This window comes from Daucus carota, chromosome 7 (genome assembly GCF_001625215.2).
Source record: "Daucus carota subsp. sativus chromosome 7, DH1 v3.0, whole genome shotgun sequence".
NCBI lineage: Eukaryota > Viridiplantae > Streptophyta > Magnoliopsida > Apiales > Apiaceae > Daucus > Daucus carota.
This window is the reverse complement of record NC_030387.2, coordinates 39,112,865-39,138,183: the sequence shown is the minus strand read 5'-3', so window position 1 is coordinate 39,138,183 and position 25,319 is coordinate 39,112,865. Positions and strand designations below refer to the sequence as shown.

At 32.7% G+C, this 25,319-nt stretch overlaps 2 protein-coding genes across 2 annotated transcripts; both read left to right on the top strand.

Annotated features, from left to right (window-relative positions):
• Positions 1–7,026: 7,026 nt before the first annotated feature.
• On the top strand, positions 7,027–9,857 carry LOC108195872 (iron-sulfur cluster assembly protein 1). Its single transcript, XM_017362878.2, has 3 exons — positions 7,027–7,358; positions 8,713–8,767; positions 9,481–9,857. Exons 1-3 carry the CDS (start codon positions 7,067–7,069, stop codon positions 9,635–9,637), a joined length of 504 nt encoding a protein of 167 aa, XP_017218367.1. The 5' UTR covers positions 7,027–7,066; the 3' UTR covers positions 9,638–9,857.
• Positions 9,858–12,087: 2,230 nt separating this feature from the next.
• Positions 12,088–25,246, top strand: LOC108195871 (pantothenate kinase 2). Its single transcript, XM_017362877.2, has 22 exons — positions 12,088–12,697; positions 13,221–13,433; positions 13,627–13,685; positions 14,340–14,456; positions 14,955–15,074; positions 15,154–15,248; positions 15,327–15,420; positions 15,608–15,739; positions 16,503–16,615; positions 16,934–17,126; positions 18,686–18,894; positions 19,229–19,273; positions 19,380–19,428; positions 19,736–19,818; positions 20,520–20,636; positions 21,048–21,111; positions 21,776–21,922; positions 22,212–22,370; positions 22,999–23,082; positions 24,238–24,432; positions 24,530–24,601; positions 24,930–25,246. The coding sequence occupies exons 1-22, from the start codon at positions 12,394–12,396 to the stop codon at positions 25,017–25,019; spliced, it is 2,754 nt and encodes a 917-aa protein (XP_017218366.1). The 5' UTR covers positions 12,088–12,393; the 3' UTR covers positions 25,020–25,246.
• Positions 25,247–25,319: the final 73 nt, after the last annotated feature.

The following is a 25,319-nucleotide window of genomic DNA, read 5'->3' as shown; positions in this document are numbered from 1 at the left end:
CAATTGGGACGAGGGAGTAGTGCGCAATTCTAAAACAAACTTCTTAATCATCTGTAATATCAATTGATGTTTGGCTATGCAATATCATTAATTTTATATTAATATGATACTATCTGTTTACAGGTTGTGATTAAATCCACACAAATTTATTTTTGACTCTTCCAAAAAAATCTCTTCCTAATAGGATTGTTTAGCCACACAATATATATGTAAAAAAAAAAATCATTATTTTTACTATATATAATTTGAATTGACAACACAAATATATTCATTTTTATATAGGAACAATCTTCATTGTTTCTATGATATATAATATAAGTCGACAAGATAAATATATTTACTTTTATATGGGAACAAATTATTTGTTTGATTTCGACATCTTTGTCTAATCAATTTCAAATCGGTTCAAAGAAATATTATTGGCCAAACATGCACATGGTTAATTAGTTCATCTAGCAGAGCAAGTTAGCAACACCAACAAATATCAAATTGAACCCATGTTTGTTATACTGAATATTCTTTATACCCATTCCAGGGATTGAAGATATACTAATTTTGTCACTAAAAGCTGCACTTTCAGCAAACAAACAAACAGATATCTACACACACAACGCACACTCGAAAAATAAAGCCGCCGTGCGGACTCTCTGCTCCCAGTGGAGTTTCCCAATTTTGTTGTTGTAAACTGGCTGCTAACTCGCTTAAGCACTCCGATATGACTTCTATTTTTATCTAACAAAAAAATTAAAATTTTAATATAGATAATAAGAAATAATCAGCATTCATAATTTTTTTATCAAAAAAGCAGATTTAAATTAGATAATAGAGTTAGAAACAGTTAATTTTCCTTTGATATTGTGAGTGCAGATAACAATAATTACAATTAATATAAAAAAATTTAAAAACAATTTTTCTAAACATACATCCATAGAATCAGTCCGACTTCCATTATAAACTTTATTGAAGATTTAGTGATGCATCGTCCACTATATAGGTTACATATAACAATAATATATCGTACAGTTTTTTAGGTTAAATTGGCAGCAGAAAATAAGATTTGTTCTTGTGTGTGTGACCTCATCTCTTGTCTCATGGTGGAAACCAAATTTATGCAGATGTAATGGCTTCACTGGCTGCATAATCAATATTCAATAAAATGTTATCTTTGAGCGGAGGTTAAAGATTCGGGTAAATAATTCATTTAGGATTAATATTTAACCTGATGATACATATATTTGGAAATTGTTAATTAAGTCGTTAGAGTTGGATTTTAATAACACTAATGATAGTTAAAAATGTTAATAATGCTCAAATTACTTTTAAATCATACATGAGTTTTTTGTAGTGGTATGTATATCAATATAATTATGTTATTAAGCCACTTTTTTTTGTGGTCTGCATTTTAATACAATCTATGATTATAAAAATCTACAATTCATTAAATAAAAATCATTTTGTTGAAATATAATATAAGATTTATTTGAAACATTTCTTTAACATTTTAAAATTTTAGATAGATTGATTCTTAGTATAGTACCAAAATTCTGATTTCATAGAGATTCCAAAAGACAATGACCAGACACGTTGAAATATAATATAAGATATATTTGGGGTGGATTAGTTTTAACACATTTCGTTGAAAAAAAAGTTATGAATTGTGTTAAAATCGCGGAATTCTCCTATTCTTGTGTGAACTAAGTTGAGTCCCACTTAACATTGATCTACACAGAAGCCAACTTATAATAAGCTAATTGATTAGGGTCGCCATGAAACCTCCCAGCTGATATAAATTTCTGCCCGATTATAAATTTTTCTGTAGTTTTTGCTGAACCCAGTTCATGAATTTTCCAGAATCAACGGCGTCCTTATATTTTTATATTATCATAAGCCCATGTATTTTTATTTCTTTCTTTCTCGTAAAGAAAAACCAGTAATGTTTAATTTTTAATACTCCCATATATTAATATAAACTAAAGCTGGCTCTAAAAATAATATCTCCGCAGCGATATCAACTCTATATTATGCAGCTACCACATGCATGCTGAATATATATTCTAATACTATGTTTTTATATATATTGCTGAAAAGTAAAAATAAAATATAATTGATGGTGATTGTTTTTAGGTCAAATGCTGCATATCTCAAGCACTTTAGGGCCTACATGCGCTGCTTATACGCAGCACCCTCGAATCTTGATAAGCATATCTATATAAAAAAGTTCTTTTTAGTATATAATAAATTACCAATGTTATAAATAAATTAATATTACTAGCTAGTTGCAGCCAGCAATGAGATAATAAAGCTGAGTACATCTCCAAAGGCCATAAACACGGTCAATTTTCTACCACAAGTCTAAAAAGTGTCTCATTAAGTTAATTTGTGCCTTTAAATTACCTTTGTTTTCATGGTTCATTCTATATACGGAAGGTAGTGGAATTAAAAGTTAACTAATTAAATTATGTGAGATCTAACTACTTAGACAGCTTTACTTGCTCAGTCGTATGCAATATAACCTAATTAAACAACCAAGTAATTTAACTCGAATACAAAAAAAATATTTGAAGGGAGTATTTTATTTAACAATTTGACAAAACAATGTTCAACATAAAATATTTACTAGTTTTCATTAATTAACTTCAATTAATTTCATTACACATAAGTACCCAAAGAGCATCCAATTTTATTTCACATATATATTTATATATAACACATGAACACAGGTCTTATATATTATGATAATACAAAAGAGATTGAAAAAATAAAGATAAAAATTAAAAAATGATATTTACTAAATGATTACAAACATCACATAGAAATGGCGTAAGAAATATGATTAACTGATAATAGAAAATGATGGAAAGAGGAAAGTATAGTGAGGATAAAATGAAGAAAAGGGAAAGGGAAAAAGCCGTAATTGGATAGAAAAGACAATAAGTTTGCAAGATAAGAAGAGTTAAAATTAGTGTATGTAGTCACATCTATGATAATTGCTCGTGATCAAATTTATAAATATGACTAGATGCGGTCACATTTATAAATATAATCGCTAGTAATTATATTATTAATTATAACTCTACATCGTTGAATATGAAATATGACTATTCGTGGTCAAAATTATGATTTTGAACAAAATGGATCAAATTTATAAATACAACAGAAACCAATTAATATCAGTTTTAAAAAAGTTCGAAAATTTTGCGGGAATTTCCGCAATAAAACAAATATGATCAACTTTATTATTGATCACGTTCGGTCAAATTTAATGACATCATCACAAATTTTGTTAAAGAAAATTTTATCTTCCAAATTTTGTTTTGTCCCTCATTATAAGTATAACTGACGTTTATATTCAAATCTTCAAATCTATGAATCAATTAGAAACATAAATTGGATATAAATATGAGAATTCACTTTCTCAAGTTAAAAGTCAAGCTCCATTTTAATTTTTAAATAATATGTTAAGAACATATTTGAAATCCGTCTTAGATATCATATTTTAATAAGATTGCTAATTGACAATCAGATTTTAATCATCCAAATTTCAAAATCTTAACTGAACACCCCCTTCAATTTTTAACTTAATTATACGAATCTTTAAATGAATAATTTCACTCTTCTCGTGTTATTAGTTGCAAGTAATAACATTCTTCTCGATACAACATCTTTTATCTCCTCTTCATTAACATGTTGGTATTTGTATTTTATAGGTTTTAGTGGTATCTCTTTCAAAATTTCAAAATTAATTTAAAGTAAATCATTTTATTATTTCTAGCTAGGCGGTCTCGCTATGGGTGTCGACCCGAACATATCTCGACATGTGTATATTAAAGCTTGTAATCAAGTGTCGGTAAACCTAAATTTATTGAATGTTAATATTTAATGTTATCAAATACCCTTACGCCATCGCATATTATTTTATCAAATACATAATTTTTACATATTATTTATTATATTCATAAGCATCAAAGCGAGGATAGAGACATGTATATATACACTGTGTTAATGTCACTGCGGTGCATGCATGAATGATGATGCAGATAAAACAAGCCCAATGCTAGTTTCAAACTTTGAGTAAACAAACAAACCGGCCTTTCAATCAAATGTTGATAATGTATATTTAGAAAGTATTAATTTTTTATTTAGGTAATTTTCCTGATAAGCGATAATTATCGTACATGCTCTGTTCTAAAAGTCGGTGATTAATCACGATTAATCACCAATTAATCCATGTTCCGTAGCTCGCCGAACTGATTAAATCTCCGATTAATCACTGATTAATCCAATTAATCCCCGATTAATTCAATTAATCACCGATTAATCCTTGTTCCGTGACTTTACCGATTAAGTCTGATTCCCGCTATTTACAACACTAGGTGATCTCAATTTTCGTTAATAATTTGGAAAGAAATTAAGCTAATAAAAAAGATAAGGCGTGCGTGAATATGATAATCGAAGTTGACCTAATTCACTTTGATTACATAATGTCCGTACTAATTTGTTTGATTCCGAGTTAAAGATGAAAATGAAAGAATGCCTGACCTAATTATAATTTGCAACAGTATGTCAACTTTAATTTAATTTAGAACATAAATAAATGGTGATGATATTAACACACGGGAGGAATATAGCCCCATCACGCTCAAGGTTCACATATGATTCTTTTAGTTCTCTGATTAATTTGGGATTTAAACATCAATTATTTGTTTTTATTAGGATTTGAGATCTCTAAAAACATATTTATTGGGGAATTACGAATGGTTATCCTTCATTTAGATGCTAGGGGTGGCTACAGTCTACAAGAGCCTTTCATTTTTAGGATAGGAACATTTCAGAGAAACAATTAAATGGATGGAATCTGGTGTTCAATCTTCTCTCAATAATGTTGTTTGTATTTTGTCAATAGTAGTAATTTCCAAACCCTTCGTTTATGCAATAATTAATTTTGGCCGATATCAATTTATGATTATCAAGTCTTGTAGATCGATTAACTAAAAGAATAATATATATTACAATAAAATTTATATAAAAAAATTCAACTCTAGTGATATATTAGTGTTATTTATAATTTTAACCAATATCATGACATAGTCACATTTGGTTAATTACTTTTGTGCAACCAGTAAACACAGAAAATCAAACCAAACCAAACATATTCAGTATATCCCGCTTAGAGCAGGATTGAGGAGGGTAAGATGTACGCAGCTAGGGGTGATCGTTCGGTTCGGTTAACCGAAAACCGTATCAAAAAACCGAATTTTTTTCGGTTCGGTTAACCAAACTATAAATTTCGGTTCTGTTTTCGGTAGCGAAAATTGTAAAATTCGGTTTTTCGATTATTCAGTTTTTAACCGCGGTTAACCGAAAAACCGAACGATTAACCGAATTTCAGTATTTATTAATTTTTTATTAATATTAATAATATATATCAGTTATTTATAGGCAGCAGTTTTATTCTTTATAGTTGTTATCTGCTATGATATTATACAATCAAGTTTTAATTTAAATACTTTGCTCCGATTCAATCTGCTCAGGCTTGTATTAGTGATTGGAACAATGCATAAGAAACTGAGGTTTGAGAGCAGTACTCCCGGTGACCATCGGATTTCTTTGTGCTCACCATGACTCCTTAAAATAAAACAAAGTTCATTACATCAACTTCATTATATTAGTATTTGTTTAGTTTTGGGCTTAGAAAAGAACTATGGGTGTAACCTGAACATCAGATAATATATACCGTCTAGTAAATATTTAAATTTCAGTTATTAAAATCGGTTTTCAGTAATAACCGAAATAATAATTTTGGTTTTGGTTAAAAACTGAAAAAAATTTGGTTCGGTTTTCGGTAGCTAGTTTGCCCTCATTTCGGTTTCGATTAACTGAAAAAAAATTCGGTTTCGGTTTCCGTTAACCGAATACTCACCCCTATACGCAGCCTTGCCTCTGCCCTTAAAGCAGAGAGGCTGTTTCCGTGAAGACCCCCGACTTAGTGCACCATAAATAATATAGTGTGTGATATAATATTAATATACCTTAGCCCATGGCATTCTTCACATGGGACTCACCTAAACAGTTCTCATTTGTCGATGAAACGGTGACAACGATCTGAAAAGGAGATATCAAACTGGATAAGAACTGCCACTATTTGCACACTTTTTTGAGTTAACTTGATTTCTTCTCGTGTAATCCATCTATGTCGGTTTTGCTTTATCAAATCCTTCGACGAAAACATATGTGATGATCCATTAGCACGCACTAAACCTTATCAAATCCTTCGACGAACCAACATCCGTGATGATCCATCTTATCAAATCCTTCGACGAACCAATATCCGTGATGATCCATTAGTACGCACTAAACCTTACCAAATTTTTCGACGCATCAACATCCGTGATGATCCATTAATACGCACGGGTTAATGTAAATACAATGTTTGTGTCTGTATCAGACGAATCATAGAGAAAAAATTCTTGCGATGAAAACCGACTACAGAAATTGCTTGAAGAAGAAAGACAACAAAAAATTATCCACAGATTTGACATATTCAACTCACGTACACTGCTAAATTGCAGGGAGACACGCTAAATTGTTGGAAGAGATAGATAACTGGCAGAATAAATCGGTGTTCAAACCCGGATGGTGGATTAAGATCATCGATCATAATGTACTGATGCTACACAATTTGAAAACTTTTCAAATTACTGCATGTCAATGTTAATTTTTCAAGAGTTCCGCAGAATTGGTTATACCGTGTCACAGGAAACCCAGAAAATATTTATATAATCAATTCGAGCCGATATTATTGTTTTTTATGAATATAGCAGGGCCCTGCAGGGGTTGATGCTCGATATACAGTGCCGAGAATGTAGGCAGGTGAGTCATAGCCCAAATATAAAAGCCCGTTTTGTGAATCATAGCCCAAACCCCCTTTAATACAAACCAACCAAATGTCATAAACTAAACCCATCAATAATATTCTCTATTCTTATCTCGTTTAAAATATCAAAATATCTTTTTCCTTTTTATATACCCAATAACAAACAAACAAAAATTCACAATCGCAATTAAAATGTTGAGCAACGCAACAAAGAGGGTTCTAGGGTTAGGGTTCCGCCGCGAGGCGCCCGCGATAAATCAGCTGCGATTCTACCATGAGAGAGTCGTGGACCATTACAATAACCCCAGGAACGTCGGGTCGTTCGATAAGTCCGACCCGAATGTCGGAACCGGGCTTGTCGGAGCCCCGGCTTGCGGCGATGTGATGAAGCTGCAAATTAAGGTGGATGATAAGACTGGGCAGATTGTTGACGCTTGTTTCAAGACTTTTGGTTGTGGTTCCGCTATTGCCTCGTCTTCTGTTGGTATGGTTTTCGGGTTCGGGTTCGGTTTCGGTTTTCGCTTATTTGTGTGTGAAAATTTGAATTATTGTGTATGGTGAATGATGTTAATGAGTTGTTTTTTTTATGTTAAACGGCCTCAAATAATTGTTGTAAGATATTGATTGTGCGGTGATAAAGATTTTTGTTTTTACGATATTTAGAGTTGAGGTGAATGAGAATGAGTAGCATGCCATGGTTATAATAAGGTATATGTTAGCTGATTAAGGAGATACCTTCGATAGGGATGCTTTCTTGAACCGAATACCAGTTTCTTAGGATAAAAACTTAGACTATGTTTTACTTCTATTGCAGGGTCGTTTATTTGTAAAAATCTCTTAAGAAAAATAGATTGATTCCCTTCTGTAAGACCTTTCTGCCCCCGCCAGTCATTGGTTATCGAATTCGCCACCTATTTTTTTAGCTCGATCACTACTTAATCAATCCTGTAAAACTGGACCAGTGATTTTTCCTTTTTAACTGGACCAGTGACCTTCCCCTTTGTAGGCTCCTCTCTTCCTGGGGATGTCTGTGTTCCACAACTTTTAATAGACTCTCATAACAACTACGATGGATAATTGACTTTTAAATTTGCAACCCTGTGTCAAGTTTCTGGTCTTTCAGTTGTCACACTGGCACGTTTTTTTACCCATTAGTTGATCTCTAATTACATATACAAGTAATTCAATGTTCTCATTGATATAGAAGTTTCAAAGTTGATTATCATCTTAAAGCAAAATTTGTCTCTTTTTATTTCTTGTTGGTTTTCCAATTGTCTGATGTGAAGCACAAAATTATAATCGGAACTTGAATATTTCATATGTTTTATGATTTAGGAATATTCTAGTTATTCTAATAGAACTAAGAAAGATTTTTTTCCTTTGTATACTAGTTTCGTTGTTAGAAGAATTTACATGTTGGTCAACTATTAGGACTCTACTTATGTTAAGAAGACTATTGTTTTTTGATTGATAACTTAAACTGAAAATTGTTCCACTCTGTTGTTATATGTTTGTCCATACAATCTTTAGTGGTTAAGTGAAATCCTAGGGTGTTGATTCTTTATTGCTTTAATCACTTAGTGCTTGTAAATAACAACACCCCCGCATTCAAAGTGCCTTTTACTATTGGCATGAACTTGTTTTTCAGTGGTCTCTTTCAAGGGATCTGAAAAACTGATTTAAACAGTATGAAGCACCGTTTGTGGAAATTTTCAAGTTTATGGGCAGTTTATTTACTCAAGTTAATGCATTGATCTTTCTACTGTTGTACATGTAGATCTGCGTGCTTCCAAAAAAAAAGGTATCTGACCATTTTTTTTATCATTTGAAATTTGCAGCTACTGAATGGGTGAAGGGCAGACAAATGGAGGATGTTGTATCTATCAAAAATACGTGAGTGTGCTTCTCTTAGTCATAATTTTTTTCCCCGAAAAAATTGTGATTGCATATGTCTTGTCCTGGTTCTAGTGACTAATATTGAATCACCTCTTGGCAAATTTTTTGGGGATTCTAGCGAAGATGTGTTGGTTGGAAGTAGATTCATGTTTTCACTAGCTTCTGTGATGTTTTTTTTCCTCATTTTTTAGAACTTTCTAGTTTGTTCTTTGTGGCATTATAAGAGGTGATTAGAGTCCCTGACTACTTTTCTGTATGTGTTCGCTTTTTTTTTTTTGATACCACAACGGGTCATGATTGTTGTGTCAACATATTTGTGTGTTTACTTGTATGTAAGGCGTTTTTAGGAGTGGTTATCTGACCTTTAATTGGCATGTGTATATATGTTATATGATGCATGGGCAGTTGGAGTACTATGTTGTGGAATGTGGATAGTATTTTTATGTATAAGTTGACTTATAAATTAGATTTGATCTGTCGGGGGTCAGCATTTCATTGTAGATGAGTTTAGTTGCTCAATTTTGTGAAGTAAAATTTGTTGTGACAATTTTCTTTTCAGTCTCTCGTATCTTTCTATAATGCTTTTAAGTCGAATAGCTATATGAAAATCACCGGTGCCTCTTTTTTAGTATCCCATTTGATTTTCTTCCTCTAGGCCAAGTCTCTGTATTATTGCTACTCAACTGTTATGAATATTTTTGTTGTTGCAGGGAAATCGCAAAACATCTCTCTCTTCCACCTGTGAAGCTTCACTGCAGCATGCTTGCTGAGGATGCAATAAAGGCAGCTGTAAAAGATTACGAGGCCAAACGTGCGAAATCTAGTACTGCAGAAGCTTCACCTGCGGAGAAGGCTGCCGATGGTTGATAACAGAAGTTGTGATATTCACTGGAAACAGATATGATGCAAAAGGATGTGCTATTTACGGGTTGTTTTTTTTTTTCTGTTTTGTTATAATAATGGTTGTAGCTAACAATATTTTAAGTGCTTGTGTATGTGCTTGATTACTGAAAGCTAAAGTGATAATCTTGTATGTAAATTAACTTATTATGGAAGGATATAAAAAAACTTTATTATTATGTTATTATGCTCTGCTGTGCTGGCATTATATTTTGTTCACGTGTGATGGTGAATGATGTTCTTGGCTTCTATTGTTCTTAAATTTGATGTGTTTGGTGGCATAGGAAAAGTATGGTACAGGGAGGTTTCTAAATGAGGGAAAAAATTTGGTAAATCTATTCAATGAATTAAAAACAAGTAGGTAGAGGATGGAAGAGATATACTAGATGGTCTGTACTCTGTTGTAATATGCTACTATCTATTATTGAAAATTCATTATAAAGGTGATTAATATTCTATTAAGGTACACTATGGGGCATTGGGGCTGTTTGTGGAAGAAGCAGAAGCCATTTTGGTTTTGTTAATGTGCTTGACTGCTTGCAGTAAAGCAGGCTAAAGTTAAGTGTTTCACATTGATTTTTTGAGTCTGATCGGATCTTAAATGAAAATTTGATGTATTATGTAATTAAAGAATCATGATCCAATTTGAATTATTTTAAAATTTAATTTTTAAGTTTTTCAAAAGTTATTTACAATTAAGTCCTAATCTTGTCCCAACTGGTTCAGACAAAAACAAATAGACTAGTATAGTTTCTGGACCTAAAATTACTTCTAATCCTATTAGATTTTAATCCCATCTATGTTTTATAATATGAGTCGCGTTAAATTTTTGAAATGTTTTCAAATTTATTTCTAAATATCAGCTTGTACGATTTAATTAACAATAGTATGTTATAATTCCTGTGTTTTTCAGTATAAATAACTGGCCAACTTTATTTGGTTAAAGCATTTTGAATCCCGTTAGATTTACGCGTAATGCTAGGTAACCCAAATTTCATTCTCAATTTTTTTCAACACATGATTAGTTTTAATTGGTGGTTGATGTGGATACAAAAGTTCTGTTATTATTATTAGTGTGAGTAGAACCTTATTGGCAAGTAGATTTGGAAAAAAAAAAATTACCAACTATTTTCTCAGATTTATCAAATTGAATTCCTAAAAAGTAAAAGAGTCATAAAAGCCGCCATCTATTTAAGGAGAAAAAGTCTGCTATATCAAATTTTTTTAATTTAAAATATCAGAATATAAAAAATGTTTCAAAATATCATTTATTAATACTAGAAAATCTAGTTTTTAAAATTTTTAATTTAAAAATCTTTACGAATACGATATGATTTGATTTTTTTTTTAAATGAAACACCAAATAAAATAGGATTTAACATTTCAAATAACCAATCTAACATTTTAAACTAAAAAAATGATTTTTTTAACAAGTACATCTATGAAGAGAGCTACAGATATTAGTAGCAAAATCAGATTGGATACGTAAATGTGAAACTGCATAATTAAATTTATATTTTCCTCTTGATTGGTTGTATGCTAATTGTTCGGTAAGAAGAGGTCGAATAGCTAAAGCGCGGGGAATATTGATTTGGGTTGATGATAATATGGGTTTAAATGTTTAATTATATATCTTTTCTCTCTCGTTTTGAGATTCGACTCCGTATTAGGGTTTCAGCCGTCACTTCTCCGCCTTCCAGATCTTCATCTTCTCACCAATTAACCTCTTTCCTCTCTCATCCCCTCTATTATTATTCTAGTTTTTCAATAAAACCAACATCTAATCTTATTTGAGTACCTTGTTATCAAGGTTGTGTGCTCATCTTTTTGGGATGTCAGTTGTGCCTATCTTTTTGGGATGTCAGTGTCTTATGTTTTCGTATTTTTATATGTCTTGATGTGTCGTTCGATTATCAATTTGAAAAGGATTTATACTGTATTTTGGGAGATCAGTAAGACTCACATCGATTTCAGAACGATGGTGGATACCGCAAGAACTCACCTTTCACAACAAATAATTGTTCATGTTTTGGGAACGTTTGATACTCCGGGATCAGTTGATTTGACTGATAGTTCTGAACATTGGGCTACAAATGATACTTATGTGAATGTCAATCGCGATACTACTGGTTTCATAACCGATGTAGGTTGTATTGTTCGAGATATCATTGTAATACTTTTTAGATCAAAGAATATGAATATTCTATTTGTTCAACGATCTGAAAACAAAACGACTATTTGTTTAGTTTGTTCTTTATTTCACAATCAGATTGTAGTTTACAGTTCGGGTTTGTCCCGGCTGAATACGCGCTTTGTATTAATAAAATCCTTTGTTTGTCAAAAAAAATGTTTTTTAAACTCATTTTTTTCCCAAAATGAAATTTGGGAATTATTTAACGTCCGAATAAACAAAACACAGGGTTGGGTTGTCTGTTAAGTTTGACACGCACAAGCACACAAACACAATCCCTCGACTGTATCACCGTAACAACACTCTATCTGCACACATATCTATAATATTCAACTCGTTCACTCTAGTCAAATCATCATTCGCAAGATAACAATTCTACTTAGTTTGATGATCGCTACTTCTTCTCATCACAAATTATTTATTATTATATCTCTTTCGTTCAAAGGATTGGGCGAGCAATCCAATTTGGACCTTTGACCTGTTTGAGTAGATAGCAGATTTGAGTTGGTTAAGTAAGAGATAAATTATAGTTATGGCGGCCGCTCCAACTGATCGCCAACCACTACTTGTCAATTCGGATGTTATAAGCAATGATGATAATAACAATTGTAATTCCGCGAGCATTAGTACTAGTTCAGATATTACTAGTTCTCTAAGTGGAGGTGGAGATAAGGAGATGGCTCCGGTTCCGGGAAGTTCGATTCACCGATCAGGCTCTCGTCCGCAGCTTGATTTGAGTGGCGCGGCTATTCAGGGGAATTTTGAGGAAAAGGATCCTACTATTTTGTTGCCTAATCAGTCTGATGATATCTCGCATTTGGCGTTGGATATTGGAGGTTAATTTTGATTTTTGCCTCTTTTAGAAATTTCATGGTGTGATGATCCAATGTGTTATATATGTTATGTGGAATTCTCATATGTATATGATTTTCGAATGAGCATTAGTTACTTTAAGTAATCAATTTGATTGTATCTTGCATTTGGCTTTGGATATTAAACATGAATTTTGACAGTTACCTCTTTAGAAAATTTCGTAGTGTGATTATCCAATGTGTTATAAATGTTATCTGAAATTCTCATATGTAAATGATTTTTGAATGATTTTAAGTTGCTTTAAGTAATCAGTCTGATGATATCTCGCATTTTGCTTTGGATAATTGAGGTGAATTTAGATATTTACCTCTTCTAAAGATTTGTAATTTGATTATCCAATGTGCAATACATGTTATTTGAAATTCTCATATGTAAATAATTTCGAATGATCATTAGTTACTTTAACTTCACTATGTTGTAATAAATGCTTCTTCTTTTTTGATAGAATTATGGTTACAATTGATTGTGGAATGCTTATTATTCCAGGATCACTTATAAAGCTGGTTTATTTTTCAAGACACGAGGATCGTTTAATTAATAATAGGAGAACGAAGTCTGTCAAGGAGAAATTTGGTCTTCCTACTGGTATTAGGAGGAGCTACCCTATCCTTGGGGGAAGACTCCATTTTGTCAAGTTTGAGACACACAAGATAAATGAGTGTCTTGACTTCATCAACTCAAAGCAACTTCACCGTGGCGGTAATCTTTTATTCGTTGTCTTGACTATTTCCTCTTTCTCTGGCCGTTCATATCCCATTATAAATGACAGTGTTGGATATTGCTACTGTCAATAGTTCAAATGGTGATCTTTTCACCAGATGTTTTTACTTATCTTCTGATGTCCAAACAAAAGACATGATTCAGTATTGAGTCTCCTTAATATCACTAACAGGAATGGATTCACTGGGCTGGCAATCCGAGGTCGAAAGCAATGAAAACGCAGTGATTAAGGTAATCTTGGATTCATGTTGTCAAAGCAAAGAAAGTGATTATTTCTTATATGATAAGTAGGTAAAGTTTTCTTAGCCAGGATTATATTCATCTAATGACAAAAGATAATACTATGATGCTCTTTCACATTGTTTTGATTTATGAAATCCTTAAAAGGACAAGTTTGTATAGCAAATTTAAAGGGGGAAATTGTCACAGGTTGAAAATGGTTTTTGAAATTTGAAATGTTATCCGCTGTTATGCATCTAAAAGTGAAAACAGAAATCGAGATATATACTAGTCTTCCAACCAGTCTCAAGCTTTTTAAGATTTGATTTCCTTTTAACTATTATTCTCAAGCTTTGAGAGATTGCTAGTACTGGATCATCTTTACAATGTCACTGTTTCTATATCTATAATTTTTGTGGCAGCTAAATTTGATATTTCAAGTGTTCTTGGCTGGGTTTCTTTTTGTGCCTCGACTAGTTATTTGACCCATGTGTTATTTAATGCAGTATAAGGTGGTAAATTTGGTTTTTAAGGTTTAGTCCCTATGTACTTTAATTGTGGTGCTTATTGTTGATGGTTCCTCCCTTAGGAATATCCCTTTATAAAATGTTCTTTGCTACCAGTTGAGCTGCATCTATGTGTTAATTGCTTGGAAATTGTGTAAAGGCTACAGGCGGTGGAGCATACAGGTTTGCTGATCTCTTTAAAGAAAAGCTTGGTGTTACTATCGACAAAGAAGATGAAATGAATTGTCTTGTGGCGGGTGCAAATTTCTTACTAAAGGTGTGATTGTAATACCCTCTCACATAGTTCCCCCTTTTCCTGGTATGTGTTAATTTCCAAGCACGCATATATATATTCTGCAATTATTGTTGGCACAGACAAGTCAACAATGTATTTTTATGCTGTATCATGCCGTTCTTTTGAGTAAAGTCTGTTATATGGCATGCATGCACCGATGCCATTCCATAAGTTAAGTCATAGAGGAGATTGGCATATGCAGATGCTGGTATGCACTTTGCAGTACTTATAAATTACATTACCAATTTTGACTCTTGAAAGTTAATTAGACTTTTCTTCAACTTTAGATGATTTTATTAAATTTAGTTATTTAGATACATATAATGAGAACGAGAATCTCAAATTCTCACAGAAATTCTTTTTTCTTTTTTTAATTTTAGTTGCTCGAGTATATTTGGATACTTTAACTTCTCGTCTGCTAGTATTAGTTAAGCTTCTTCTAATCACTAATATTTTGATATGCTAAATTTCCTTGAGTAGGCTATTCGTCACGAAGCTTTCACACACATGGAAGGTCATAAAGAATTTGTCCAAATTGACCAAAATGATTTGTTCCCTTATCTTCTGGTCAATATTGGATCCGGTGTTAGTATAATAAAGGTAATATTGCTTTTATTTCCGTACTTATCATTCTATTTTATTGTAGTTATGTGTAGGTGTTGATGTATAATTGATACAGGTTGACGGGGATGGGAAATTTCAGCGTGTTAGTGGAACAAATGTGGGTGGTGGTACATATTGGGGTCTGGGAAGGTTGCTGACCAAGTGCAAGAGGTCTGTTGATCCCCTGATCAAAATTATACCTCCTTATCTTCAGCCAAAATAACCTGTAATTTACTCATTTGAATCTAGTTTTGATGAACTTTTGGAGCTAAGTCAACGAGGCGATAATAGTAATATAGACATGCTTGTTGGTGATATTTATGGTGGTCTGGATTACTCAAAGGTATGAAATTTTCCACCTCCATCCCTACTACCCATGTGTACTTTAGGTTCTCATGTGTTGAGGCAGTAAGGTGAATACTGTGTGTAAGATTTTGTATAAAAAGAAGAGTTGTATCATTGGTGTTGCCTGCGCTACATGTATATGTCGTGTCTTTACAGTTCCATACTTAAATTCTTTAATCTTACAGATAGGTCTATCAGCATCTACGATTGCTTCTAGTTTTGGCAAAACAATATCTGAAAATAAGGAGCTTGGAGATTACAGACCAGAAGACATTTCTCTTTCTCTTTTGAGAATGATATCATATAATATTGGACAGGTTGGTTTTAATGATATGAACTGCACTTCAGATTTTGTGGGTTGATTCGATTAACCAATATTAAGTTGCAGAAATTTTAGAAACACACTGCCACTTTGTTAAATTTTGGAGTGAATTGACATAATGTTTAAAGTGAGTTGTGTTAATATTTAATGTTTAAAGTGAGTTGTGTTAGTATTTAATGTTTAAAACGAACTGTAGTATTTGATGTTTACCTTATATAGCAGAACTTGCATAGGTACTATTTCTTTGTAAGAAAGGACTCTGTTATTGTTACATTAGAGGTTAATCGCAGACTACTACCGTGAAAACTATTTCCCTGTTGAACATAAGAAATATTACAGTCCCTTTCAGTCTGATAGGAATTTTGAATAAGGGTTCATAAGTGCATTATATAGACTGCTTTAGGCTTCAATAATAACTAGTATAATTAGATATGAAAGATCCCTTTGGATATATAGTCTAACTTCTTCTAGATCAATATACTTTAACTGTAAAATGTGTCCTTTCTTGGTTAATTATTATCTCTGTTTCTATCAAAAAAATATCGACATTATAGATGAGACTTGGATTTTTTTCCTTTTAAATATTAAGATTCAATGATTATGTATATTGTATTTCAGTGACGTTACCCATTAATTTTGGTTGTCAATGTTACTTTATTTAAGCACGGTAATTTCACGTCTTTGAATAATCCAAAACTGCCTAAATATTCTGTGTTATATGATTTATGTGAATTTAATATTGATTCTCACTTTTGTAGATAGCTTATCTAAATGCGCTGAGATTTGGGCTTAAGAGGATATTTTTCGGCGGATTTTTTATAAGAGGCCACGCTTATACCATGGACACTATCTCATTTGCAGTGCAATTTTGGTACGATTAACAAATGAAGAAATATATAGGCTGACAAATATGCTGTTTTCTTATGAAAAATATATTAACTATATAGTAAGAGATTCAACCAAACATTAATAGATGAAAATGGAAAAATATACTGGGTGTGTCCCCTAAAAGTTCTGGTGGAGGTGGCTAAACGTTTATGCAGATGCATTTAATATAATTTAGGTTGTGATTGATCATGCTATATACGGACAAAATTATATGGATGGCTGAAATTTGTTTTGCAGCTCACACTACGAGGGAAGCTTCTTTAACTACATTTTACATATTTATTTTTTATATTCTCTTTAGGTCTAAAGGAGAGGCGAAAGCAATGTTCTTGAGACATGAAGGGTTTTTGGGAGCTTTAGGTGCATTTATGAGCTACGAAAAACATGGTCTGGATGACTTAATGGTCCATCAGTTAGTGGAGAGGTTCCCTATGGGTGCACCATATACTGGAGGAAAGATTCATGGTCCACCACTAGGTGATCTGAATGAAAAGGCCAGTACAAACTTGTTAATTTATGCCTTAATTTATTGTCTGCATTATACAAATTCTTTATCGAGGAATCTAGTTGATAGTAATATTGCTTAAAGTGTTAATATTATATTTCAGTTACTGTTTTTTGCCTAATATTAGTTCTGTCTGTTTGGGATTATCTACTTTGTTAATTGTCCATTTTATTGCATTGTACTGTATGTTTTATACTTGTATTCTTAAGTGTTAAAGAGCAAGCATAAATACTGAATTTCATAGTACAAGCCAGAGGACCATCATTTGAAGTTATATATCTATCTGATTTATACAACCCTACCCACAACTACAGAGTCCTGATAAAAGATGCCAGAAGAATAAATGCTCTGAAAAACTTCATGTGCTTTTAAGAGAAAAAAGGGTAAAAGGCATATTGGAACATATCCTCCTATAGTACCATAGTATCTCAAATAGCCATAAAGACAAGAGAATCCTACAGAAGCTTTACTGCTATGGGTTTCCAACATATACTGGTTAGCAGTGGCGGAGTTAGCACGGGACGAGGGTGGTCTATAGCCCCCCCTGGATTCTGAAAAAAAATTATTTTTTTTTTTTTTTTGGTGTACAAGATTAAAAAAAAAAAATTAGACCCCTCTAAATATTTTAGTACATACTAATTTATTTTTAAAAAATGAAAATTATTTTCAAAAAGTCAAATGAATACATAAAAAATATTTTTATCAAACTTTTTTAATAACATTTTAGTTTTATATTTTATTTTATACTTTAATATTACATTTGTAATAGACTAATAGTTAAATTTAATTATACTTTAATATTACATTTATACTTTAATATTACATTTGTAATAGACTAATATTTTATACTTTAATATAAATTGATGTTGAAGACATTATAGTGAGGTTTCAAAATATGGCACCTAGGAGAGTGTTATTGTGAATTTGTAAGTTGTAACAATAATATGTCAAATTTAATTATATATTATGTACCCAAAAATTTTTTTCCCGGTGGGACTAAAATCCAGCCCCCTCTGGACTTAAATCCTGCATACGCCACTGCTGGTTAGTGTATGACAGCTGGTTAGCTACAGAAGTAAAAGACAAAAAGAATCCTTACAGTTGACCAAGGAAAGTATTAGAATCAATTTTTCTTGATACAGTTTGCTTCCTTGTAGCAACTTAAAAATACCCATTAGACTGTTGTAACTAAAGCCAAAGGTAGTCCATATGTTAACCATCTTTTGCCTAGTCATTTCATCATATGTTAGGCTTTGTACAATCTTTTTCTCTGTCCTTGAGCCGTACTGCTGGTATTTCTTAGATGTCTATAATACATTTACTTTTATTTTTATTTTTATATGATTGAAGAGAAGTATATATTTAGCAGATTAGCGAATTCTAGCAACCTACATACATGTCCTCGTGTGGGTGTGGAAATGGAATGCTCAGGGATTCCACATGTCTGCCGAAGCTTACCTGGCTTCACTGATCATGCTCTCCATTACATTTGATAGCAGTGTAAAGTCCTGATTTCAGTTTGTAATAGTGGATGTTGATCAACTGCAGATATCGTGGATGGAAAAATTTGTGCAGAAGGGAACTGAAATTACTGCTCCTGTTCCGATGGCTCCCCCAGGAACTACTGGCCTTGGTGGCTTTGAAGTTCCATCATCTAAAGGAGATAGTCTGCGGTCCGATGCTAGTAACTTAAATGTTGGTGTTCTCCATCTCGTACCCACGTTGGAAGTGTTTCCGTTATTGGCTGATCCTAAAACGTATGCAAACTATATTTTCTTGTTTTTTGTTCTTTAATTTGATAATAATTATTATTTGTTGGTCATACTATATCCATTAAAGTAGCTTCTTGTTGCCTGGTCAGTACTGTAGGGGCTGGTATTGGAGATTTCAATTTCAAACTTGCTATTGAGTTCCCCACTATATCTGATGTCACCCTTCTTCCCTTTTGTTTCTTTTAATTTATTTTTGAGCATATGTATGTAGACCATGAACTATCAAGTGATGAAATATAATAAAATTGAAGCCTTTAAAATCATCTGACCTGTAACGGAATTCTTCTGGCATAACAATGTGTACTTGTTTTATACACAGATATGAGCCAAATACTATAGATCTCTTGGATCGTGGTGAGCTAGAGTAAGTTGCATGTTAATTTGATTTCTTTAATATGGTTTACCAGTTAGTATCATCAAGAAACAGTTGTCAATGTTTCTAAGCTTTTATATGACCTTTTTTGCTGCAGTTACTGGTTCACTGTGCTTTCTGCACATTTACCTGACCTTGTTGATAAGGTAAATCCAGAACATCAGTATCTATTGGAGTATATGCTTTCTTTCTTCTCTGAGTGATTTTATGCTTGCCCCGTTCCATACCGACTATAATCTTCTCCCAAACAGTACGCTATTTCTGCAATTGATTTTTTTTCTGGAACAGATTTATTTGCTCCATAATACTCTGAAGTCTGAAGTGCTGTATAGTATAGGATATGCTTCATTCTCAACATTTTGGCTTATATGATGTACAATAACGTATTTTATGTAGTCTATCTGTTTTTGTGTCAGCATATTCTTTTCAATATTGGCAGTCTCCATTTTGCAGGCAGTGGCGAGTGAAGGGGGCACTGAAGATGCCAAAAGAAGAGGCGATGCATTTGCTCGTGCATTTTCCGCCCACCTGGCAAGGTATTATAACACTATTATATATGTACTTACTTATTTCATTCATATATGTTTAAGGAGCTAATGTAGCAACGGGAATATATATAAAGGTCCTAAGGATATAAAACTGCCAAACTGGATCAAGTTGAACGCTTGGAATGGCTTTAGTGTTTAGTACATTTTTTATAGAAAGTTTAGTTAACCTTGTTGGTCGATCAGCCATGAACGTAACAACTTAACCTAGTCAAACTAAGACTTTCCAAGCCATGAAAAACTACCCTAATCTTTTAATGTTGATGTTTAGAGGAAAGTCATATATGTGAAACCTAGATACTAATCATTCTCAGCCCTGCAGTTTTACGAGATAGCTTGTCTTATATAGTTAAGCACAAGTCAGTTGTATCATCTTATTTGTTGCTACAATACAAATCATGATATATTCAATTAATTAAGTTGAAGTCATATGCATAATGCATGACATTGTAATAAACATATAATTCTTTGTTAGATATGGCCTCCACAGATTTTATATCCCAATATAGGAATGGATAATGTAAAAAGTTTGAGAGTACAGTGAAAACATAATTTTAATTAAGTACTGCAACAAATTGAGAAATCTCTTTTAGAGAGGTTTGAGAGTATAGGGAAGAATGTGTCTAATCAACTTCATGAAATCAACTCATATATTAATTGTAGTTTGATTAAATGTTATCTCTTTGACTCAGGTTGATGGAGGAACCTGCTGCATATGGAAAGTTAGGGCTTGCCAACCTCTTGGAACTAAGGGAAGAATGCTTGAGGGAGTTTTACTTTGTTGATGCCTATAGAAGCATAAAACAGAGGTACCAACTTGAACAAGCGTCTTATGTGTATATAGTTTTTTTTCCTGGCTAATTGAAACAACATGCTATTGCTTTCGGTAAGGTGCTATTGAAAAGTGCTTCGACATACATTGTTGACCAGAGGGAGTATTTAGGAAAGCACTTAATTTTATTTTAAACTTATCTATTAATCCCACTAACCACCAACTAATATAATAGATACTGAAATTTATTAAAAGCAATTTTAAACCATATATCAACAGGTATACAAGCCTTTTGTTCTTTAATAATAAAACTAACATGCTTTATGGCTTCTCCAGTTATCTTACATAAAATTGGCATGAGTCGCAGATTTGTTGCAGGCTGACACCTGCGAAGTAACTAGACAGACAAACAGACCTTTGACATATGTTACCTTTTTGTTTGTGATAGGGAAAATGAGGCGTCACTTGCTGTTTTACCTGACCTTCTGTTGGAGCTTGATGGTATGGATGAGGTACATAATATGCAGCCTTTCCTTTTTCTCTCAGGGGAAGAAAAGAAGAGCCATATATGAGTAATTAAATAGAAAATTGTAACTATCAAAAGAAAAAAGGGTTAAATAGCTAATTCATCACTGTACTTACTGAAAACTTGCAACTAGGTCATGATGTTGAAAAAGCTTTCAAATGCATCAATAAGTAATTAAAAATTTTCAATCGCATCACTCTTCGTCAGTTCCGTTAATTACTTAACGGGAAATTCAAAAAAGAAATAAATAAAATACAAAAAAAATCAAACAGAGCGATGTTTTATATAAAGGCATGACCCAATTGCATGTTTTCAGTGAGTACAGTGATGAATTAGCTATTTAACCCAAAGAAAAAAAATACAAAAGTCGCGACACTCTGGAGATGGTAAGCATCGTGACATGGCATAAAGAGCGATGTTTTGTTGTTGACGTGCGAAATTATTCATAAATAGGTTGCTGAATATTTGTCTTGATATTTTTTAGAAACTTTGATGTAGCTTTCTCTCTCTTTCGTTTATATAATATATTTTTAAAACTTTGATATTGTTTAGGAAATGTTCATATAAATCAATTTTGGCCTACACTGCTAATTTTCTTTGTACCAAGTACCATGTCATGCTAATTGCAAATCATAAATATTTATAAACAGGAAAGAAGGTTGCTTATGTTGATAGAAGGTGTTCTTGCTGCAAACATATTTGATTGGGGATCTCGTGCTTGTGTTGATCTTTATCATAAAGGAACAATAATTGAAATTTATAGAATGAGTCGAGACAAGATGCATAGACCTTGGCGGGTAAGTAGATCAACTGATAATTCAAACTTTCCTTAGTTCATAAAATGTCTTATTTGGAAGAGATACTGGTTTCGTGTCAGAGCTTAACCAACTACCAGGAAGAAACGACAAGGAGGCCTGCCAGAATAGCAACATAGCTCTTTCAAACATTTTGTAATTTGTGGTCAAATTACACATGCAGGCTATATGTTTTTAAAATCTAGTCATTTTATGTGCCTTGACATTTGGGAAAAATATTATTATAACATCCTTCAAAGTATATTTGTCATTTTTTTTGTTTTGTCTTTAGGTGGATGATTTTGATGTTTTCAAAGAGAGGATGTTGGGATCGGGAGACAAGAAGCCTCACCCTCATAAAAGAGCGTTACTCTTTGTGGATAATTCAGGTGCAGACATTGTTCTTGGAATGCTTCCACTTGCAAGAGAATTTCTCCGTCGTGGAACTGAAGTAAGAATTTCATTTAGCTAAATGGTTCAACATTCATATCAGTGTCCTGAGATTCATTTTGGGTTTCCATCTATTTTTTTTTTTACTAAATCATTTAGGTTTCCATCTAGTTGGAATGGTCCTCAAGCGTCTGTACATGCTAGGCAGAATCAAATAGTTAGTGATGATATTAATGTTTAACAGTGCTTGATTTGAGTTTGTTGTGTCCCCTGTTATTAGTGTCTACATATAGTTATATCATGAAGGGTGTTGATTTCTCAATAAATAGAATACCTCTAGCAGCCAAATTCCATGCCTGGTCATAAGGTCACAATTTCTCAAGTATTGTTCACTTGTGAGATTGTAGACTATGCTTAAATATCTAACAGTATATATATTCATTTGATAGGCGGGGTTCACTTCAATGTAGTCTCTAAACACTAAAAGCTATAGTTCTGCAGTTAGAATGTAAAGAAAATAGCTTTACTCTAAAGTTTCAGTAATGCTTTTTATTTGTAGAGCATTTTCTATGAAGACTTTCATGACATTAAAATGATGTATACTGCTAATATGACCACTTATACAGTATATATCTGTTTTGTAAGGTTATAATTGATCTCTTGATAATAAACAATGAATACATTTTCAGGTTGTTCTGGTCGCGAACTCCCTGCCTGCGTTAAATGATGTTACTGCTATGGAACTTCCTGAAATTGTAGCCGAGGCTTCTAAGGTGTGTCAACTAGGTCGTTTATAAGTTTACAACAGTATGGAATAGCATTGTTCTAATTATTACAACAACACAAAAAAAAAACCTACAATTTGTGTTCTTTCAGTTCTTTCTTTTACTACCTGGTCTCTATGTCAGGTTCACTTAGAAAATCAGGCCAACCTAATTGTTCCGGTTGTGTAAAGAAGAAGTTGTGACTAAAAACTAATTTATAAGTTGAGATTTAAAAAGTGAATAAGGACGTATGAATTATAAACTTGTGATTTGACTTGCTAATATTACTCTGACCCTCACCACATATGACTTCTAGACTTCTAGTATGTCTAAATTTAATTCTTTAATTTATACATGAATAATGAGACTACGTGAACATATATTAACTTTTAAGTAATAAAATATACATGTAAATCAATAGTCATGATATAACTTATTAAGTACGAGCGACTTTTTTAAAGGTAAACTAAACGGGCCCTAAAACTTTTTCCTCTTCGAACTACTTTTAATAAATAAATCAGAACTTAGTTGAATGGGTTAGCAAAGTGCAAACAAATGTTAAGTATTATGTACTTTAGATTAGTACTCGAAGAAAAAAGGAGAAGAAGTGCGTACTAGACCATGGCCGATTTATTAGATTCTGAAAAGTGCATGGGAGACCATGGCAGATTTATTAGATACTGCCTCCGTCCCAATGAATTATATACATTGGGATCGGACACGGAGACCAAGAAAAAGTTTAAGAAATGAGTAAAGTTAGATGAAAAGTGGGTAAAGTGGTGGGATCCACATATTTTTTAATAATAGATTTGAGATAGTGGAGTAAAATAGTGGGTGTAATAGTGTTTTTATTATTATATAATGGAGATAGTGGGAGAATGTAGTGGGTGTAGTAGTGTTTCATATTATAAAAAGTTGCTATTTTGGGAATGTATAGAAATGATGGGACATCCCAAAAAGGAAACTGTATAGAATTGATTGGGACGGAGGGAGTAATGAATAACAACATTGCAAGATTTCGCATCCTTGATGGTATGATGTATGTAAATTATAGGATGCTGTTGTACAACCTTATTTTTCTAAAAATTTGAATATATGTGCCACCATTTTCGTTCTTTTTTGTGGTATTAAATGTAATATAGAGGGGTGATATCATGTCTACAGAGCTGTGACATTCTCCGACGAGCTGCAGTAGCAGGAGGCCTACTTGTTGATGCAATGATTAGCAGCCAAGATAGCTCTGTAGATAATTCATCTTCGGTCCCTTTAATGGTTGTTGAGAATGGGTGTGGTAGCCCTTGCATAGACTTGCGACAGGTCAGCTCAGAGTTGGCTGCTGCAGCAAAAGATGCTGATTTGGTATAACAAAAAAATTATTTAGCATGTTCACCTCTATTTATAAACTTTTCATAAAGTTTCAAGTCTTATGGTTGTAATATTTTTGATACACTTCCAGATCATCCTTGAAGGAATGGGTCGTTCTCTGCATACCAACTACAATGCTAAGTTTAAATGTGAAGCTCTCAAGGTAAGTTTTCTAATGCATTATCCACATTCTATGAAATTTGTTTATCTTTTTCCAGTTTTGATTTGTTTTTAAGGTTTGTTGCCTTGCTTATGAATTTTGTGGTGATTAAGGAGATGCCTATATAATTTTGTAAATGCTTTCAAACCTAAGTGACGGATGAATCTCTAAAATTTTACCTAATTTTTACCTTATCTTTGGTAATTTTCATATGCAAGTGTATTTTTCATGGTGCCCTTCTCATTCATTCATGCTAGACATCCACACAAGCCGACTAGTATCGATTGTCAATTATTGTCCTTGAAACTATTGTAATATCGAATATCTACAGCTCGCCATGGTGAAGAATCAGCGTTTGGCTGAAAAGTTGATAAAAGGGAACATATACGACTGCGTCTGCAGATACGAGCCTGCTAGCTGAAAGGTTCCATGTCATGTGTTCTGTTCCACCTCTACAGTTGAACTCTTGTATAAATTTTCGCTTGACTAGCATTCTGTTAAGTTGTAATGTCAGCTTCGTTATTGCTGACAGGTGAAGGGAAAATATATTATCGGCCATCGGTTCCTAGGCAGGTGTATTGTTAAGTTGTAGAATTCTAAATTAAAAATCTTTTACTTCCTAACTTTATGATACTTTATTTCCATTTCTCTGTCAGATATCATGGCTGTAAGCCTGTAACTTTATTGACATTATATATGGTAAAAGCAACGTTAAGTTTAT

What these genes read in the sequence shown, in the direction of transcription:
- LOC108195871 (XM_017362877.2), top strand. Translation starts at nt 12,394, where the DNA reads ATGGCGGCCGCTCCAACTGATCGCCAACCACTACTTGTCAATTCGGAT. An exon ending in AGCTTGATGGTATGGATGAG is followed by an intron (nt 21,112 to 21,775) that starts GTACATAATATG and finishes ATTTATAAACAG; the next exon opens with GAAAGAAGGTTGCTTATGTT. An exon ending in TTCTCCGTCGTGGAACTGAA is followed by an intron (nt 22,371 to 22,998) that starts GTAAGAATTTCA and finishes ATACATTTTCAG; the next exon opens with GTTGTTCTGGTCGCGAACTC.
- LOC108195872 (XM_017362878.2), top strand. Translation starts at nt 7,067, where the DNA reads ATGTTGAGCAACGCAACAAAGAGGGTTCTAGGGTTAGGGTTCCGCCGC. An exon ending in TATTGCCTCGTCTTCTGTTG is followed by an intron (nt 7,359 to 8,712) that starts GTATGGTTTTCG and finishes TGAAATTTGCAG; the next exon opens with CTACTGAATGGGTGAAGGGC. An exon ending in GTTGTATCTATCAAAAATAC is followed by an intron (nt 8,768 to 9,480) that starts GTGAGTGTGCTT and finishes TTGTTGTTGCAG; the next exon opens with GGAAATCGCAAAACATCTCT.